General features: G+C 38.6%; 1 protein-coding gene across 1 annotated transcript in view; it reads left to right on the forward strand.

The window, feature by feature from the left end:
* POLA1 (DNA polymerase alpha 1, catalytic subunit) overlaps positions 1 to 21,506 on the forward strand; it is a 431,865-nt gene that overhangs the window by 277,626 nt on the left and 132,733 nt on the right. The window contains 1 exon segment of the mRNA XM_007956408.1: positions 17,299 to 17,415. Within this exon segment, the coding sequence (XP_007954599.1) occupies positions 17,299 to 17,415 (117 nt within the window).

Here is a 21,506-nt window from a genome sequence, read left to right on the forward strand (position 1 = left end):
CGACTCAATGGCAAATAACAACAACAAGCACCAGAGTGGAATTGGAAATAGGGACTAGCAAGGGAGCAGGCTTGCCTGAGGTCGCCTCAGCAGCCCTGGGAGACATGGAAGTAGAGTCAGGAATCCTTATAAGATTCAGAGCAAGGGTAAGAGAGCTGGGGAGCTGAATCCTAGGAATTTTCTTTTTGAACATGTTTCAGTGGCATTTGGAAGTACCTCTTAAGATGAAAGATGTTTTCTTCAGTGATCCTTTCATTATTCTTCTTGCCAGTTGAGAGCTTCGAGGCCCTGGAAATGTGTATTAAAATCCTTAAAGTATTCAGAAGGCCAATAGAATATTTGGGGCTGTGAGAGGGATGACATAATTGGCAAATGTCAGGATGAGCCACAGATGGTCAGTTTTACATGTATATGTATATATATCAAATATATCTGTGAGCTCTGGTGGTGCTGTGGTTAAGGCATTGGGCTGCTAACCAAATGATAGGCGGTTCAAATCCACCAGCTGCTCCACAGGAAAAAGATGAGGCAATCTACTTTCGTAAAGATGTACAGCTTTGGATACCCAGTGGGCATCACTGTGAATCGTAATTGACTCGATAGCATTGTGTTTGGTTTGGTTTTGGGTGTATATATTTATAAGGCATTCCAGTGATGTAATGCTTAAGGCATCTGGCTGCTAACCAGAAGGTTGGTGATTCAAACCCACCAGCCACTCCGCAAAAGGAAAGACAGGTCAACAATCTACTTCTGTAAAGATGTATAGCCTTGGAAACCCAGTGGGGGTCGCCATAAGTTGGAATTGACTTGATGGCAGTGACTTTTTTTTTAAATACACACACACACACACACACATATGCATATACACATATACATATATATTGTCTTTCATCTGCCATTCTAACACTACCTCAGCCTGGCTTCCATGTTTCAGAACTGGATAGAATGTGCCATTTAGCTTCATGAGTTTACTCAAGAAAAATACCTTATTTGTGTAAACATATGCCCATTTATCATAGCCATGCCATGTAGGACATGCTAAAACAGACTGCTGGGTGCCACCCACAGAGTTTAGTTCAGTAGGTCTGGGCTGGACCCCAAGATTCTGCATGTCTGAAAAGTTCCCGGGTGATGCTGAGCTGATGCTGTGATCCTGGTCCTTGGACTACTCTCTGAGAACCATTACTGTAGACATTCACTGAGGTATGCTCCAGGCAGGAGAATGTGAATGGAAACAGTAATAACATGAAATTCTCACTCAGTGGTAGAGTACTGAGGTTTAGTTAGGAGGAAATGCTTTGAAGGATAGGGACATATTTTGCTAACCAACCTCAGTTATCTATGATAAGTCATGAAGGCTTTGATGGGGAGACCTTGTCTTAAGTTTTTTAAAAAGTATGTCATGGAATTAGAGAATGCCTACGTGAGGGCAAACCTTACACCCAGTTGATCAGGTGCCGCACCCTTCTTTATGAAATAAGAGACTGACTGAGGCACCCAAGATTAAGATCTCTCCAATGTCACTTTTTTTTTTCTTTTTGTAAGAAGCAGAGCCTGGATAAGTGATTGAATGTTAAACTTTAAATAAGACTATCTTAGAGAGGGGAACTTTTATGAAGACTAATTCTGCAAATGTAAAGAAGTTATTTTAGATTATTTAGTCCACTATTCTATACCATTAAATGGAATTCAGCCTCAAAGTTGATTTTAGACACTATGAACCAAAAGTCTGTACAGAATCTACTGATTTTAATAAAGTTCCTTTTTTTTTTTTCAGTTGCAGAGATCCCTGAGTGGCTTAGTTCTTGAGGAATCTGATACTAGAGGCAGCCCAGTGGAAATGTTAAATACCAAGTTTTTTTTTTTTTTTTTTTTTTTTTTAATATATTAGCCACTCCTCGGAAGGAAGGTTGGGCAATCCTACTTCCGTAGTGACACTGCCTTGGAAACCCAAGGAGGGGTCGCTATGAGTCGGGGCCGACTCGACGGCAAAACAACAACATTAGCCATTGTAATTAGACGAGAAAAAATATAAAAGTGGAAAGGAGAGGAGGGAAAATTATTATGTACAGATCCTTGTAGCCCTGGAAAGCCCAATGAAATCAACCAAAAATTGTCATAGAGAGAATTTTAAAAGGTCATTATTTATGAATTTAATATTTAAAAAATCAGTTGGTCTATATAAAACAGCAACCAGTTAGAAAAATATAGTGAATGAAGTGAATTTTATTTGCAGTAGCAACCAAAGAAATTAAATATTTAAGAATAAACTTAACAAGAAATATACTGGATATATATGAAGAAAACTTTAAAATGCTACTGAAGGATGTAAAAAGAATATTTGAGTAAGTAGAAAAATATATCCTATTCTTGGCTAGGATGGCTCGACATTTTAGGATTGTCAGTTCTCCCTAAGTTTATTCACAAATTTGAAGCTTTCTCAGTTTTTAAAATATTCCCAAGAAAATTCTGACAAAGAAAATGACCATCCTACCAGTCATTACAGTTTTAGGACTTTAGGGTAAGTAAAGTATTTTGGTGCTTTGTCATTTGATTTTAATGGAGCCAATATTAAAAAGTCTAGAAATAAATCTGACAGTTTCACTGACTATTTTACAATGAGATGGCTCATTTTAGTTGAGAATAGTCATCTGGGGAAAACTTAAAATTTAATTTCATCCTTGTTCCTTATACTAAAACAAATTCTAGACCGATTGAGGATTTAAACCAAGAAAATGAAACTTAATATAATTTTAGTAATCTTGGGGTTGGGAAACTTTTTAACAGTGTACTGAATTCAGAATCCAAGAAGAAAATAACAATAAATTTCACTAAATTTAAAAATAAAAAATTCTTACAGGGCAAAAACAATATATCCTAAGGCATTTGACTGCTAACCAAACCCACCAGCCACTCCTCAGAAGGAAGATTGGGCAATCTACTTCCGTAGAGATACCGCCTCAGAAACCCAAGGAGGGGTCGCTATGAGTCAGATCTGACTAGAGGGTAATGAGTTATATATATACACATACTACAAAGTCAAAAGAGAAATGAGGGACTGGGAAAAATTTGCAACCTGTGTAACAAATAAGGGATTAATTACATTTAAAATGGTATTGCAAACCAAGGAGAAAAAGACCAGAAGCTTAGTAGAAAAATGAGTGAAGGACAGGAATGGGCAAGTCATAGACAAAGAAACGAAAATTGCATACAAACATGGATAAAGAGCTTCACCTTCCCTGTTAATTTCAGAAACTCACTGAGCACGATTTTTCATGTATCAGAATGATAAAGATCCAAAAGTTTGATGATACATAGTGTAGACAAGTGTTTAGGGAAAAGAGCACTTGCCTATACCTTTGGTGGGTTTGAAAAACACTATCCCCTCTTTGGACAGATATTGTCAAAGATATCTGTATGAGGATATTCCCTGCAGCATTCTTGGTGGTAGTAAGAGATTGACAACAATCTAAATGGTGATCAAAAAAGGATTCTTTTAATTGACATACATGATCATACAATAGAATTCTCTGCAGGCATTAAAAAGAACATTGCCAGTCTATATGTACTGATAGGGTATAATCTGTTTTAATGGGGAAAAAAAAGCTTTACAACAATGTATATGTTATGTTTCCATTTATAGTTTTCAAAAACAAAAAGGGAAAGTTTGTTACTCATACTGAATGAGATATTTTATGTTCTCTTTTTGGACTGTTTGAAATTTGGTGTATATTTCACACTCACAACACATCTCTTAAAAGTGCTCAAGAGCCACATGTGGCTACTGACTTAGATGTTAGTGCTTGTCCAAAGAAAGTGTAGTCTAGAAGTGTCGACTAGAAGTTCAGAGACCTGGGCAGCCCTGCAGCTGGTCCCTCTGTGACACTATGCAAGGAATTTCATTTTTTCTGGGCCTCATTTTTCTTGACTGTGAGGATGGCTGTGGGACTGGGCAGTTTGTTTCATTCCGTTGTATGTGAGGTCACTGTGAGTCAGAACTGACTCAACAGGACCTCACAACAGTAATGGCAACGTTTTTCTCAGGTAGAATGTGTAGGGTTAGCTCTGAACCCTAGAGACCTTTCCAGCTTTAAAATTTAGGGTTTAAATATATTATTTGCCAAAGTTGAACTGTAAATGTGGTTGCCTTCATAGACACAGTTTTCACCAGTACTCCTAAAATTCTGTGATTCTGAGGGAAGTATGCTTTGTATTTTAGGCACTACATTGTTACTGTCGAAATAAGGTTCATTGAACAACTCGATGGCAGTGAGTTTGGTTTTTTGGTTTTTTGCTTATTAGTTTGTTTAAAAGAAGAGTATTTCTAAGATAACCTATATGATGTAAACCATCTAGGAATCGGTCAGTTCTTTTTATAGAATTAAGTGTTTAGAGGCCGAAGTCTGATTTGATGGAGAATTTCAAAAGAGGAAAAGAATGACCCACAGAAACAATACCTAAAGAAAGAGTAAATATGGAAGGAGGAAGGATTTTTTTTAAGAGAGAGGTGATGTGTTTCAAGTAAAATTCTGTATCTAAAATGCATTCTTCAGAGAATAAAAACCAGTAAGTAGTTTTCTTTGGAATACACGAGAAGAAATCCAAATAATATATAGAGCAGTGGTTCTCAACCTTGGCTGCATGTTAGAATCACTTGAAGGGCTTTATAAAGTTCCCCTGCCCATTCTGTAACTTACACACACACGCCTCTATTACCTCAAGTCGATTCCGACTCTCGAGACCCTGGGGGACTGGAAAGAACTGCTGTATGGGGTGTCTAAAGCTGTATATCTTACCGGAAGCAGACTGCCACCTCTTTCTCCCACAGAGCAGCTGGCAGGTTCGAAGCACCGACCTTTTGGTTAGCAGCTGAATGCTTAACACTGTGCCACCAGGACTCCTTATAACCTAGACGCAAACCAAACCAAACCCATGTTCTTAAAGTACTCCCCAGACCAGGTGCAGCAGCAGCATCTAGGAACTTGTTAGACAAACCATTTCTCGGGTCCCACCCCAGACCTACTGAAGCACAAGATGGTGGGTATGCTAATCAGACTGTTTTCCCAGGTGCCCCCGGTGATCTAATATAGGCTCAAGTTTCAGAACTGCCACCCTCGGCCTAGATCAACTAAGTCATTATCTCCAGGAGTAGGACCTTTTCAGTGTTCCCCTGGCATATTAGTATTTTATCAATATTCCCCTGGCGATTCCAGCGGCAGCCAGAGTTGAAAATTCTAGAACAAGAAGTTAGGGCAGAGATAGCAGATGGGTTTCATTTTGCATGCCAGCTTCCACCCTCTGTTGGCCATGGGAATGGAGCCGGACTGGAATGTAATATACCTACTAGGTCTTTGTCGTTCCTGATTTGGGATTTGAGTAGTTGCAGGGAGTTGGATGTTGTATTTAATTGTAGTGTACTTAGCCTTCCTAAACAAAAGTCAAAAAGTATTTTCTCCAACTAGTCAGACACACACACACACACACACACACACACACACACACCGAAAGAAAGAGAAAAGAGGGGGGAGAAAAAACCCTAGAGCAGAAGCCATGTAGTTTGGGGGAGAGGAGATAGCAAGTATAATTAGGTCAAATGTTATAACTGAAGAAATTGCAGTGAGATGATAAAATATTTAATTTATATAAAAAGAGTTTCTTAAAGAAGTTCACATTGCATGGGGATTATAGGCCCACTTTATGATCCATCGTCAGTGCTGTTTGGGCAAAGAGTACTGAAGATGGTTCAACCCTTTATCATTTGCCAGTAAAGGATACATTTCCTCTTAATATTTAGACTTTTGATGGGATTGTACTTAATACAGGTATGGTAAATTTGGAATGAACTAAGCCAGGAAATAAAATATATTTTCCAAAGTATAAAGAGGTTGTCCCTGACTGAGAAGGAGTTAAGGTGTTACATCCTTTGGATTCTACTCCTCGAGAGAAATCAACAGGGTCTGCAATTTTGGAGGCATATTCTGAAGACTGTTTTAGTGTGATTTTCTAAGTTGAATCTTAGAGATCCATCTGAGAATTTCCAGCCCTGACAAAATAAGAATGGGCATATTATAGTATCAGGTTCATTTGATTTTTCCAAAGTTAGGGGCCAGAGGCAGATCGTCTTCGAGCTGTGCCTTTTGCTCTTTGGTTTTTCTAAGTGGGATGAAAGAAAGCAGCTGGGCCGTTTGCAGAGCGCATCTGGAGCTTCACATCTCTCGAGATCTCGGCAGTGAAACTTCTGTGAGCCCTTGCTGTGGGTGTTTTTCTTTTGCCATCCTGAAATACCAGATTTTACATGAGAAAGTCAATTATGAAAATTTCAAAAAGCTAGGCATTAGAGCCGAGTCTGTGCCTCTTAGGAAAAACTACTCCTTTACTAGAAAATAAAACCTGCCCTTCATACTGAGAAAAATTCTGCTATAACTTTCCCAATGATCATATTTATTATTGAAAAGACCACAGTACTGCTTGTGAGACAGTATTTATCTGCTAACAATTGCATTACAATTTTTCTATTAATTTCTGAGGACTCAGTTGATATCTTTTAATTGTTTTTTGTGAATTGGGATCTATGTGAGTACAAGGTGGCTTTTGAAAGCACATCGTTAATATTGTTGACTGTCTTCAAATAGCAAACATGAATTTTAACAGCTTTTTGGGACTGAACCACAGTTACTAATTTCTTTAAAGGAAAATGTATGTTTTTTTTATGATTATTATTAACATTATCTGTTCATCTTATGTTCTGGCATTTAAACTATGAAACCTCATCTCTGCGTGTAGACTTAACTTGTGTTGCCAACAGGAGAGAAGTGGCTTTTCTGCAAAGCTAAATAGTTTTTACTTTATTGTGTGCTACAAACCAGCTGCTGATACCGGAAAAATGCCATCTCATCATTGGGCCTGGGGTGTCCAAAAGAGGCAGAAAAAAATGACTACAGCTCCTTGTCTGCCCTGGCACTCTCCTCCTTTCTCTCCGTTTTCATTGCCGTGAAGAGCAGGAGAACAATATTCTGCAATTAAGGATTCCATTAAGTTGAAGAAAAGAGCAAATGGGGGATGTTTGTTCTCCAAGCTGAAAAAATTTGTCTGGGGTGTGTTGGGGGGGATAGTGGTAGTGGTATAGAGAGAGGTGGGTGGAGAGATGAAGTCAGGGCTGTTTGTTGAATATACTGTTAAGGACTGTTACCATCCTAATTAATCAAGTTAGAAATTACAGCTGTAGTCGGTTTCCCCCCAATTCTTGTTATCAATTTTCTTCTCTTTTGAGACAAAGCAAATATAAATTTTGTGTTCATTTGTCATTCGTTCTTTGACTTCAGCATCTCTGAAAATAACAATGTAGCACAAAAGCCCAGTATTTACCTAGTTGTAATGTGGGTTGCCATGGTGTTTTGCAAATTATTGCAATTATGTTCACCATGCGAGTCGCCCTTGGTAACTGGCGAAAAAAATTGATAATCCTGTTTTGAACAAAAGGTCAAATTGCTGAATAGAAAGTCTTGATTAACTAAAAGATGTACAAAGTGGAATTATTTCCTACCATTCAGAAATAGTTCTTGATCGGGGTTTGGGGGAGGGGGTGAGTAAGTACATCTGATTACTGAAGTACAAAGCATTGAAAGGATGTTGTCTTGAGCCTTTCATGTAGTCTTAATGGTGGCTTTTTTGTCAAATTTACCCATTTGCGGCATTGAAAGAGGCAGCTGCATTTAAGCTGGAGAGATGGTGCTTTTTCAAGAGTTCAGTGCATGGAAAGTTCTCAGCAGTCTCTGCAGTTTACTAGTAGCCCCTGGTCTATTAAAACTGATGTGCCACATTTGAGCCCATTGCTCTCAGTACTTGTGAACCCCTCTGGCTGATGATCTAATAAAGCGCTCTTCCTGGACAATCTCTGATCAGCTACTTAAAAAGGCTGTTGGGGGAGGGGGCAGGAGGGAGAAGGCTCGCAGGCAGTCAGACTGGGTGGAGGCCAGAAGAGACACGAGTGGCGAAACAGAAAAGGTTGTCACTTTGCAGTGATGATCTGTGCTAAGCCATTTGTCATGGCCTTGTGAGTTTTGTGCCCCAAATCTCCTTAACTGTGATCGTGATCCCACCCCCCAAAAAAGAGGAAATCTTAATTATATTCAAAGTTTTTCAGCGAAGATAGGAATGTCTTTTTGAAAATTTTAAGTCCACCTTGCATTTGTTTGTTACATGATGTGCATTTATAAACTACATAGCCAGAAGTTTCCCATGCTACAGCCAAAGGTCAGATGGGTTTTATCTCTTCTGAATCTGGCAGAGCATCTGAGGGAGGTGGATGTTGGAGGGAGGGGGGGTCTTTTTTTTTTTTAACGGCCACCTGAAAAATCAGTTCTCAAAACTTTTGAGAGTGTGTGAAAGTGGCATGAAAGCAAAGCAAACCTTAACAAGTTTGTGGGTTTACATTCTACATCACCTAGCAACCCCCTGGCTCAGCGAGATCCCTTGTCTCCCCTTAGTTCTGTTTACAGACTATTCAAACGGCCTTTCGAAACCATGAAAGATATTCAGTTTCATTAGTACCATTCTCAAGGAGAAAATAATTAAAGTTAAATGAACAAACATTGCCTGTTGATGGTTTGAACTCCATTCTGGTTTTGAGATGCCCTTTGAGACAACTAACTGCCTGGGTAGTTTTAACATTTGTTGTTTGGTACCCAAAGATGTATCACATTAAAAAAAAAAATACCAATAAATACAAGCCTGCAAACGAACAAACAATAAAAATTACTTTTAGCTAGACTTGAGCAAAGAAAAGAAGCTCTTCTGGTAAAAAGGTGGTAATTATTTTTTTTTCTGCTACTCTATTTGATTCTTACCCTGGGACATCTGAGTGGATCCATATGTACACTGAATTGATGGTAGGGAAAGGGGCGTGGGGAACAAGGAGTCTCTTTAGAACTGATTTATTGCCTGCCTTCAGAAAGCCAATATTATAAAAAATATATATCTAAATCACATTCCATAAAAGGCTGTGTGCATTTTAGTGAGTGGTTTAATTTAATAAATTATTCTAATAATATATGCCCTGCCACTTTCCACTCGAAGACTGCTTATGTGCTTAAATTGACTTACATTTGAAATTTTTTATTTAGTAGGCAGATTGTTAAAAAAACAAACTTTTTTTCATGTGTCTCTTCCCCGCGCCCCACAGGCATATTTCCTGAAAATTTAGCTTGGCAACAACTAAACCAAATGACTTAGCTGAAAATAATTTTCCTGTGTATTAGTGATTTGATTATATTGAAAGATCTTGGCAGAACTCTCTTCGCTCATTAGTAACAGTTTTCTGATTAGAAAAACAATACACCTACCTACTCCTCACCGATTATCTCGTTATCTGACATTTTGCATTTATGACAATTGTAAAAAAATCTATCAGACTATTTTGCACATTAACTCCAGTCCATCTGACAGTAACAAATGCTGAGGTGCAAGACAAGATTAATGCTGGCTGTGATGATTTAGATTATGTGTCAACTTGGCTGGGCCGTGATTCTCAGCGGTTTGGCAGTTATGTGATGATGTAATTTGGAAGTTACGTAATGAGGTAGTCGCCCTCCATTTTGTGATCTGATGTGATCATCCTCCATTTTCATATAATGACCTGGTCTTTGGAACCTAACCCTGTTGATCAGTGTGGAGTGTATGTATACACTATTGTAGAAAATTTGGAAAATACAGAAACCTGAGAAGAAACTACCCAGTGATGACCAGTGGCAGTGTTTTAGAGTATTTCCTTCCAGTCTTTTTTTCTGTGTACATACTGATGAAACTGACCCTTGAGTTTACTGCTGAAGATTATTTGGCATCATATGTACATAGCTAAGGTAACATTTTTTCAAGTATGAAGAGTTGATAGGCAAGGAGCAGTGGTGGATGTAATAAGCAATTTTTCTTAGAGACTTCCTCACAAAAATACTAATAAAAACACCAGAGTAGCCTTTTTTCTTTTAACCATCTCATTCCATTTGATTCTTTCCTTCATTTCCTTGTTGAAATTACTACATGCCTTAACTGACGCATCCATTTATAACCAGTCATGTTGGAAAGGCGGACATTCAATGCAGTTGGAGTATGACAGCCCCAAGTCACTTGTAGCTTCAAGTAGGGAAAAAAAGTCTTTTATGAAAAGATTTGTAATACAATAGAGATTAATGGAATGTGGAAAGGAAAATGCTGTCTGTTCCTCATGTAAAGTGAAACAGGGAGCTATCAAATCTTGTATTCTTACTATTTGTATTTTGTTAGATCTCTAACATCCACAGTACATGGCTGGGTTGTATGAGCTCTTTGTGCTTTGTTGACAGTTGACAGACAAAGCAAAATTATTCCTGAAGCAAGGTAGTGTGTACTTAGTTGTGACCTATTATAGCCTAAGAATGTAGCTTGCTTTTGAGTTGGATGAATAGGGAGAGTATTTTGTAGAATAGGCTTGAATATACTAAGAGAGGTTTTCAGCTGTCCATACAGAAAGATACATGCCCTTCGTTGAACTTTTCTCCCCAAAAATGTAATTTTCCATATAAAGTCATTTTAAGTATATTTTCACCAGTTGCTTGCATGGAGACAATTTTAACTGTTCTGGTATTGTCCTACAGTGGTAAAATAAAATTGCTGGTAATTGTTGGCTTTCTCTGCTCACAGTATAGCAGGAGAAGATGGCTTGCATGGGGCTCTTTAATGTACTTTAGGTACATCTTCTGGTGCTCCAGCTCTGATTGCAAATTAAAATAACAAGGCTGTGGTATTGGATTTGATGTGCAGCAAAGCAGAACAACTTACTAATTTATCATGTAATATACAGTTGCTGAGGTGAGAATTTATCTACTTTTCGTGCTGTTCTATGGGTTTAAATGAGGACCACAGTTTGCATCTAACCTATCATAACAGGTTAGGAGTGTTCCATTATCCTTTCAGCAAACTGATGGCAGAGTCTGGACCTTGCACAAATGATAAGATCAATAAGTTTCAAATAACTTGGATGAAATGACATGTGACTGTTCATTTGAAGAGGTGTCTTGCTCTAAAAATCAATTTTAATAATATTTAAAATTCCTGCATTGACCTACGAGGTGCTTTCCACTTTGGTTTTGTTTGATAATTTTGTTAAAAATATTTCTGTATTAACTTTGGTGAATAGTTGGCTGATATATTTATTTTTCCTGCTTTGCTCTTTCGTCTCCTGCCCTGGCACCTCTCTGAGACTTAATAATCCCTCTCTGACATGCCAGCAGGCTGCGGTGTAAAAAGTTTAACTTTATAAGCAAAATTATGTCCCTGTGAAAATTTCCCCTGGAGATCTTAGGAAGAATTTCTCCCAGTTTTGGGTGCAAATGTGGGTCAGAAAGCAATTTGTTTTTTGATATTTCTGGAAATCCCAAATCACAACATGTCAGTCTTCAAAAGCAGCTGTGGGCCCATACTGTGCACTGTCTATAAGGAGACCCATATTATACTGGGGATATTTCTGTGACAGAAAAATAGGCCTTCAAGGGAACCCCAGAACACTAATCAATGCTTTGGGGGTGAAAAGAGAGTCTGGTGTCCTCAAAGTGCATATAGTTTGGGGAGGATTGGAGGAGGGGGGTAAAGACCATTACAGAAACATAGTAATGATGGGGACTGTGGAAGAGCATGCATGCTGGCATACCTCACCCTGTGACCCTGCCACTGCACTCCCGGAGAGCCATTACAATTTAAACTAAATCGTACGTCACTGAAGGACTGCGTTGCTTTCTGAAGATCTCTGCAAATCCCCGTATAAAGCAAAGACCGCTTCCTCTTCCCTCACCTACTGTTCTACCATCTACAACTTCAAGTGTAGTTGCATCAGGAAAAACATACCAAATCTTCACTTAGGTTGATTACATAATTGTATTGTTTTGCAATCAAATTGCAAAGTAGCTCTACCTAGTCTTATTGGTTATCTGCCATTGTATTTCTCCATTTTGTGATAGTACCAGGTGGAAACCAACGAGGTGCTTTCCTGGTTAACTTGTTGTTGTTGTTGTTGTTGTTAGGTAAGGTGCCGTCAAGTCCGGTGCTAACTCGTAGCAACCCTATAACAGAACAGTTGTCAGCCATAGCCCAACTCTGATGTTCCTCATTACTTGGGCATATGTAGGATAATAACAATATTTTACGTTTACTGGACTTTTTTTGTGAGCTTTCTTATTTGAGCCTCTGAACAACCCTAGTAGGGTTGTTATTATCTCCCCCTTTTTTTAGATAAGGTAGCTGAGGCTCAGAGAGAGGTTCGGTGACTTACTCAAAATTACGTTAATAAATAGGAGGGAAAATAACCCACTTGCTTGCAGCTTTCTATGGCCTAAATGCTGCATTCCTCTTCGAGTGTGAACTTTTGTGCAAAGCAGAGCATTCCCAAGGGGGCCACCTTGATAGGGAGGAAAAACAAGATGGTGAAGGGACCGTGCAAAGCAGAGTGTGCTCAGCATCAGATGGACTGTGGGTTGGGAGAATTTCATAGATGAGGAACAGAATTGAGGCTGAAGAGCATTTGAGGCGAGGTTCTTACAGCATGAGCGGACAAGGAGGTGGAAATAGACACATGGTGAAAAAAACAAAAATCAGACTCACTACTGTTGAGTTGGATCCAACTCATAGTGACCCCCCTTTGGGTTTCCGAGGCAGTTTTACTACAGAAGTAGATTGCCCAACCTTCCTTCTGAGGAGACACATGGTAAGGACAGAGAGAAAACCAATCTGATAGGGCAGAATTTATGCAACAATGAGGGCAAAGGGTGGATGGGATCAGATTATAAAGATTCAGATGCCAGAGTTTGCTCTTTATTGTCTGTGGAGGGTATAAGATTGGCGGACGGGAGTAGAGAGGCCTTGGGAAGATACACTTGGCAATTCTTGCCATTGGATATGGGAGAGAATGAAGTCAGGGAAATAGAACAGTTTTGAGGCCTGGGCTTGGTTGAGGTCAAGGGTAATAAGGAAAGGGTCTCAAATTAGAACTGTACAGGAAAGACCAGTGGGCAGACACGGTGCCTGATTGGGAGTGGGAGGACAAGAAAGATGCAGCATATTATATTTTTGATTCAAAAGTGTGAGAACTACTGTGACTTGTTTTTCTCCTATACATTTGAGACCCTTGTTATTTTTCATAAACTTGCTCCTCCTTTGCATTTTCACTTTATTCTTTCTGTTCATTCATTTACTCAAAAGATATTTTTGAGTGCCTCCTATGCCTCCCATTTCCAGACCTGGATGATTTGTGTGTGTGCATCTCTCTAAAAACACAAATATACACAAATGAATAACAGTTTGTGCTTTAGGTGCACCTCCTAGGAACGCCTCAGTTACCAGTGGAATCCAATCCCTTTTTAGCACAGGCACACAGAAACCATTGCAGTTGAGACCTCAGTAATATAATTGAGCAATCAGAACCAATCAGCATTTGACACAATTTTGTACACAGTGATTTTAAGGAATTAGTGATACTGCGACTAAAGCAACAGGTGCTAGACTTTACTATGTTTTGGTAGAGGTTTGTTTTGCTGTTGGACAGGCTTTTGAATTCACTATTGTAAATGTGGTTAAGCCAGGCATCTAAAAACTTAGTGACCTTATTCCTATTGTTTGTAACAGCTTTCATGTTGGCATTGTCTCATAGATGACATATTGGGATGGCACACATCCTTACAGTTGTTCAGGGGAGGGGGATGCTTTATTAAAACCCAAAACCTTTTTTATAGGTTGAACTTTCAACGATACTTTTTGAAATTTTTTTCTTCCATCACTTGTCAACATAGCTTTGAGCTGTACATTGTTTCCCAAAATGGGAAGTGAAACTAAGTTTTTAGTTTTGTCTTTGTTGAGTGATAAGTCAAAGTGAACTTACGCAATGTTAGTATTTTCATTTGCTTTCTTTTTATCACCCATGAGAAGCAAATTTACTATGAGATCTTGTAAGATCTGCCTCACTGCAGAATATTTTCAAAGACCTGGCAGATGAATTTTTAACAATGCACATGTTCCTTGAAAGTTAGATTTCACAGAGTCAGTTAATATTTATGGCAGGGGGAGGGTTAACTAAAATGTACTTAACAAAATTAAATTGAAGCAAAGCATATATTGAATATGATTAGGGCCTATTTCCCCCATAGAAAGTTTTATTTAAAATACATCATGACCAAAAGCTTAATTATCAGAATAAAACAAGAGGCATAAAGAGTTACAGCCTTCTAATAATTTTTTTCAGCCCCAGTTCCCTTTGCACAGTTATCAGCATGTTTAATTTCCATGCATAATGGCACTAGTTATTGTTGTCACTTGTAAAGGGAGATTAACAGATAGTAAGTACAAACAAACCCAAATAAGTACTGAATAGAGAGGTGACAAAGAAGAAAAGACCTCTTTAATGTTAATTATAACTGGTAGGAAGTCTAGACAAATTATATTATCTGTTTTCTATATGATTTGAAAGGATATTTAGTTAGTAACACTGTCAGAGATAGAGTTAGGTGTTTGCTTTTAAAACAGGTGATATGACAACTTAGCATCTCCCTGGTTGGCAGCTCACCCAGTGAGTCATGAAGTTGTAGTAAATTGAAGGAATCAAGATCTGAAAACAACTTTAATTTTTTGAATATTTTAAAAGTTAAAATATCATTTGAACTTCTAGGTTATATTCTGATATTTAATAATTTCTTGTTTCAAAACGTGACCATTTTCGGCTTGCTTATTTTTGTGTTTAGAATTGAATGCATTAGGACTCTGATTACCAGTGTTTACTATATACATATTCCAAAGTGGGTAAACCCATAAATACCAGATATAATGTACCAAGCCCAAATGAATGGTAATGGAATTGTTCAGTTCTATATTTTTCATGCGTGGTTTGCTTGAATTCTACTGTTTTCCTTTATTCACATTTCTAAATGGGTACTTTCAGGAACAACTAGGCTTACCTTTTGTATTTATATGCTGCATTTAAAATTTAATACCTGTGGCCGCTGTCAGATCTGCTATTCACCTCTGTATCTTCCAAGCCTGGAACAAGGTTCAACCAAAGTATGTTATTTCTTTAATTCTAAGGGACCATCAATTGTGAGCTGCACTCTTCACTTAACAGCCTTCTGAAGGGAAGAATACCTTATTAAATGTACATGTCCATTGTAAATGCATCCAAGTTTCAGGAATATTAAAATGTGAATAAAACTGGGTCCTCAGATCAAGAAAATATGGTAAATGTCCCTAGAATCACCACTGAGTCTTTATTCTGGGTCTTGGTCTTTTGCTATGGTAGTCAGTGTTGGTTGTTTCCTGTAGGGAGGATCCACGTGACTCCAGCCTCTCTCTCTATCGTTTAACATTTGTAGCTGGTACAACACAATTTGGTTCTTCAGAAGAGTCGAACGACATTGAGTTGCTTTTAGTCTTTGTGTCTGTGGATCTTGCTTTCCTATTCAGATAGTAGTTTCCTGCAACTTGGTGTCTAGCGCTCTTTGCCTAATTCTCATGATATTTAATACAATTCTGGCTATATCTTAAAGGTTCATCAAGACTCATTGAGATCCACTAATTGAAAAAGTTCAAATTAAATTTTAATATAGTTCAGCTTATTGAAAGAAGGTAGGAATGAAGCTTACTGTGAATGTATTGACTAGATCAATTTTATATTCTTTAAAAGTAACATTTTTTGAGTCAAAAAAGTTCCACAGTACACTTTTCCTGTGTATGAAAGCCATAATTGGAGCTAGAAGAACTGACTCGGGGTTCTTTGCCTTGAGCTTGGTCATAACTACTTCCAGGAAGAGCCTAGTCTGAGGAATGAGGCCACGCATCCTTCAGCATTGGATGGCACTGATAGAGTAACACTGAGTGGAAATTTAAAGAAGTTGTTATATGCTGTCAAGTCAGACCCGACTCATAGCGAACCCTCCTTGGGTTTTCGAGGTGGTATCACTATGGAAGTAGATTGCCCAACCTCCCTTCTGAGGAGTAGCTGGTGGGTTTGAACCACCAGCCTTCTGATTAGCAGTCAAGTGCTTTAGGCACTACACTACAAAGTGGCAGACTTAAATACCTAATGGGATTAAGCAACACTTGTGTCTATACTGCTCTTATTTAGGGGGAAAGGACCAAGAAAGAGGTTGCCCAGCCTAGAAATTGGGTATGGGATTATAAACATTATTGATCCCTTTCTTAATCGTATCACAGCATAGGTCTTTGTGGCCCGCACATATGTTGTTCTTTTCTGCCTAAGTTGCCTTTGCTGCCTTCACCTACCATTCTCCAAGACAAGTTCCAAAGTTGGCACCTCTCAAAATGCTCCTAGGCCCACAGGCAGTCAGACCCTACTTGCTGCTCCCAAGGTGGGAACACCACAAAACAAGAGAGTATATACCGTGGTCACCTTTATATTTATACCCCAGTGCTTCACCCTATGTTTGACTTGTGGATATTATGGAAAAAATTCAAATGAGTAGCAAGGGGGACTAAAGGAAGAAGGAAAGGGAGAAGAGGATTCAGTTGCTGGGGGACAAAAGTTGCCCTTGGGAGCATTACAGCCAGTTCTATGCCTCCAGAGAATGTGTGAAGAGTCTGTTTTTATTTTAAATAAGATAATTGCTTGCATTTATTAATGTTTCTCTGATGCCAAATATAGTTCTATGCCCTTAAAGTGTATGACATCATCACAACCATATAAAGTTAAGTACTATTGTTGTATCCATTTCACAGAGAAGAATGCTGAGCACAGAAATTAAGTAATGCTCTTAGCTTTGGTAATAGTCTTTACTAATGTGTCAAAGCCCATTGGTTTACAGCTCTGGTAGCGTAGTGCCTAAGGCACTTGACTGCTAACCAGAAGGCTGGCGGTTCAAACCCACCAGCCACTCCTTGGAAGGAAGGTTGGGCAATCCTACTTCTGTAGTGATACTGCCTCGGAAACCCAAGGAGGGGTCCCTACGAGTCGGGGCTGACTCGTCAGCACATAACAACAACAACAATGTATCAAAGCCCATTGGTTTACATTCTGCATATAATCATGTAAGATTTTCTTGGGCGGCTTTGATGTATGTGAGGGTTTTTTTGTTTGTTTGTTTGTTTGTTTGTTTAAACTTGATAGGTTTCCTAACTTTTAAGCTTGGGGCATAGACTTAATTAGCATATCAGGAGAGAGAGAGATAACTCTAGCCTTTGAGCATCTTGAAGGAAAGTTGGATAGTGAAAGGACTTTTCATTTGTATTTGTTCGTGGTGCTGATAGACTGAAGTTTTTCTTTTTTCTCTCCAGGGCTGGTTGATATGTGAGGAGCAGACATGTCGAAATCGAACTCGGCACCTTCCCCTTCAGTTCTCCCGTAATGGACCTCTGTGCCAAGTCTGTATGAAAGCTACCCTTCGACCAGAGGTAACACTCTGATGATGCTAAAGAACCATGTGTAAGAGAGTGGAGGGCTGGGTTTGCCCATCGCTTAGCTCTGAGAAGTAGATACTTGGTGTTTACCCTTTGGAGACACCCTGCAACCACACGTTCAAAAAGCTATGTGCTTTATTTTGTCGTGTCAGGAGCAACAACGTATTTATATCTCCAAGGGAAACTGACTAGTTCTCATGGGTCACTCACATTTCTTTGCTTGCCTCTTCTTAACTCCAGAGAAGAGATACCTTTCCTTTCTAGAAACTGCTTTCATCTTTGTCATCAGAATGCCTTTTGAGAAGGGCCAGAAAATACCCCAAGCCTGTGCCCTAAAGGGTTTATTTTATTTGTGTTTTTCTCTGTCAGTGGAATTCAGCAGCAGCAAAGATCAGTAGTTCTCAAGCTTTTTCTCTACCTTAATACATCTGAAGGGTAAGGTAGGATAGAGTCTGGAAACACCTCCCTGATCATTAAGATGTCTTCCTTCTGATGCACCCTTTGAGCGTCATCAACCTGGATGAGAGGAATGTCCCTCGGTCTTTGAGGAGAGCAATGTTCATAGGTGTTCCATGCCAAGAGGGTTTTGTGCTCATGTACAGCTAGCAAACGCTGGGCTGACCTGCGTTAAGAAAGTTGCCTCACTGCAGATCCTCTCAGAATCTATAATGGGACAATGTGCGGTCTACCTCACCACCAAAGGGCTCGAATAGCTCACCTTCCAAATTGATCTGGCCCAAGAGTTTGTAAGGTTTTTGGTGGGGAGAGAATGAGAATAGAGAGCCTGTTATTTATTAATTTTATACAGATTTACTTGTTTTCTATGTAGAGGCGGGGTTCTGTAACCAAGTATTGACTTTAAGTCTTTTCACTGAAAACGGTTAATAACACTGGCTAGTTTTAGGAAAATACTTTATTTGAAAATGTTAATGGCTTTTTATTTTAAATTTAAGACAATACATCATTTCATAAAATTTGGTAAGAAGTCAAGAGCTACCAACAGGCTACCACTATTTTTGTGGATTCCCTTGTTCTTTTGCATGTCCGTATGTATGTTTTGACATGGTTGCAGTCGTTGTGAAAACATGCTTTTGTAGCATGTTTATCTTTTGTCAAGCAGTTTTCCATGTTGCTGTTCAATTTTCAATACCAAATTTTGTGAACACGAATTTAACCATTCCCCTCTTGGTGGATATTTTAGGTTGCTTTTGATATCTCTTTACTAGAAAATTGTGGTGAGTATTTGCTTGTTTAAAAGATTTTTTTTCCTTGATTCAAAATACTTCTTTAGGACAAATTCTTACATGATACATATCAAAGTGCATCAATAAAATGTGGTTATGATTCACATTGCCATATTGCTTTTCTAGTGAGTTTTCCCAGCTTACACGATGCACCAGCACTTTATGAGTGTACCAGTTTTACCGCAGCCTTTCCAGCATTTAGATGTTATCCTTACTTTATTCTTAACTTATTTAATGAGCATAAAAAGGACTTTGCCTTAAATCCATCAAGGCAAAAGAAAGTGGTTAGTAGGGACTAGTCAGAAAGGGGGAAGCAGGGCTCAGAGGAGAGGGGGAAAAGTGAAGCATTTTAACATAAAATTTTTTAAAAATAAAGTACCTTGCCTTATTTTGTATACCTTTGATAATTAGCAAAGTAGCATGTAGATTTTTTAAAAACAAATACAGAACATATGGTGAGAGTTAGCTGCATTAGCAAAAATTTTTTACATCAGTCTCATCCCAAGAGTTACATCAACATGTGCAGCTAGAGAACAAAAGTGTACATATTGAGTGTGACTCATCACTCCAGTAGTAGACTCTAGGGGAATCACCTTGCTTCGTGAACTGATGCTGCCTTTGAGACTTTGAATATCTAACTCATCAAGTTAAGTCTGATGAAAATTGAAGTACTTCTTAGAAAGTCAGCCAGTTCAATGATTCTTGCTGAGAGGAGGTAAAAGAAAAGTATGTAGCTATTAGATCTTTAAACTTCCAATAAATATTGATGGTATTGCTGGTAGTAGTTTAATATATCAGGTTCTTTTCTAATTTCTCATGTATTACCCTTTTTTAATGAGTGAGCCAACACAGGCCTTTCAGCATGACTGGTCTTGTTCTTCTCATCCCTGTCCTCAAAACTGTGGCATGTTAGACAAGCATTGGCTAAGTTATCAGCTGCTCTTCTCAGGGAGAAGTCCTCATCGATTGGCTCTGTAGGTTACAGTGTTGCTTAGGACATGGCCTTCTGGAACAACTCAGGGTTCATAGCATCCCTGGTTTATGATGCTTTCCTTAGCTGGCCTTCATGGAGACCTTGACTCTGGGACACAGCCCACTCTTCTGTACTCCATTTTGAGTTACTAATGATGGGTGGGGAATTTCTTAATTCAGAGACTTATCTGTGAGGTTCCTGGGCTTTTCTAGGGGAAAGAAGAATGTGCAACTTTCCAGAGATAGTTCCAGAGAAGCACCAAAACCATTTGTGCAATGGACAGGATCCTTAACATTACCGTTGTTGTTGTTTGGTGCCCTCGAGTCGATTTCTACTCATAGAGACCCCATAGAGTCATCCAAACTGTCTATTTTGCAGAATTATGCTCATCTGGTTCTTCAGTTTTGGGTGTCTCAATCACACATTACTTTCATTTAATAATTATTTATTAATCACCTACTATGTCCTAGGCACTTGGCTAGGTGCTAGAGATATTACAAAGGAACTCTGGCCTAAGGCATTTGACTGCTAACCATAAGGTTGGTGGTTCAAACCCACCAGCCACTCCGTGGAAGGAAGACTGGGCAATCTGTAAAGATTTACCACCTCGGAAACCCAAAGAAGGTCACTGTGAGTCAGAATCAGCTCGATGGCAGTGAGTTTGGTTTGGTTTGAGGGACATAGCAATGAACAGAACATTTCCTTGAAACTAGTTTAACATGTAGACCATACAAAACTGAAACCTGTGGGCAAAGACAGGCATATTTAAATGTCTGTCTGGACAAAGTATCAAGCTTTCCCGCTGCTTGACTAGGGTGAACTTTAAATAGATCGTTCAAGTTTGAGGATAAAAGTTTGGTCTCTTAATGTGCCAGTCTCCTCATCATGTGATGAATCTACTCTCGTTTAGTCCTGAGTTGCAGTTGGCTTGAGCAGTTTCCAGAATTGACTTGGAGTATGAAGTCTGGCTTTTCTTTGGGTCATGTTGCCAGAGTTATGAGAAGAAAGTTGGGACAGTTTTGTTTCCAGAATTTTAAACATTGTCTTTCTTTTTTTTTTTTTTTTTTATAATATCAGTAAAGCCTTTTATGGTTCATGAGAATTTAACAGTATGCAAATTACTACTTATTAAAAAACTATTCTCTGTTATATAGTACATTTAAATAAGGAAGTAAAAACTTTGATGCATGTTTAATTCTTAAGTAAATAGAACTCTTTGTCACATTAGTGTTAGAGATAGGACTTAACCAAGTTATAGAATAAATATTTTAATATGTCTTTAGTTTAAGGACATAGTTTTAATGTGACCAAATTTTCTGGACATGAAATTAACCACAGGGAGGGATTATGTAATTCATTGAAAATAATGCTTTAGGTTTTTGTTTTTGTTAACATTTATCTTTTATTACAGAACTGAAATTTCAAACCAAATTAAACTTTTCTCATTAAAATTTCCATTCTTCATGTGGAGGTAAGAAATGTTTAAGTGTCAATTTCTAGGCCATGGTAGAAATCATTTGTGAAATTGTAGTGGCGTAAGAGCATTGTGGTGGATCCCTTTATTCAATTGTCTCTTCATCTACATTTCTTGAAGTCCACTTATGAGGAGAGTAGCGAATTGACTTCTGGTTCTACTTTGGGACACCCCTAGGGGTTCTCACATTATCCTTAGTTGTATAGTTGTTTAAGTATTTTATCTAACTGGGCATAAGCATTATGTAGGACTTCTGTCCTTCAAGGAAGAGGTGAAATAATGAACTTAAATACTTAAATTAAGTATTTGTTGTTGTTGTTAAGTGCCGTCGAGTCGTTTCCGACTCATAGCGACCCCATGCACAGCAGAACGAAACACTCCCCGATCCCGCGCC

The sequence above is a fragment of the Orycteropus afer genome, unplaced genomic scaffold, assembly GCF_000298275.1.
Source record: "Orycteropus afer afer isolate SDZICR_OR568_19922 unplaced genomic scaffold, OryAfe1.0 scaffold00617, whole genome shotgun sequence".
Lineage (NCBI taxonomy): Eukaryota > Metazoa > Chordata > Mammalia > Tubulidentata > Orycteropodidae > Orycteropus > Orycteropus afer.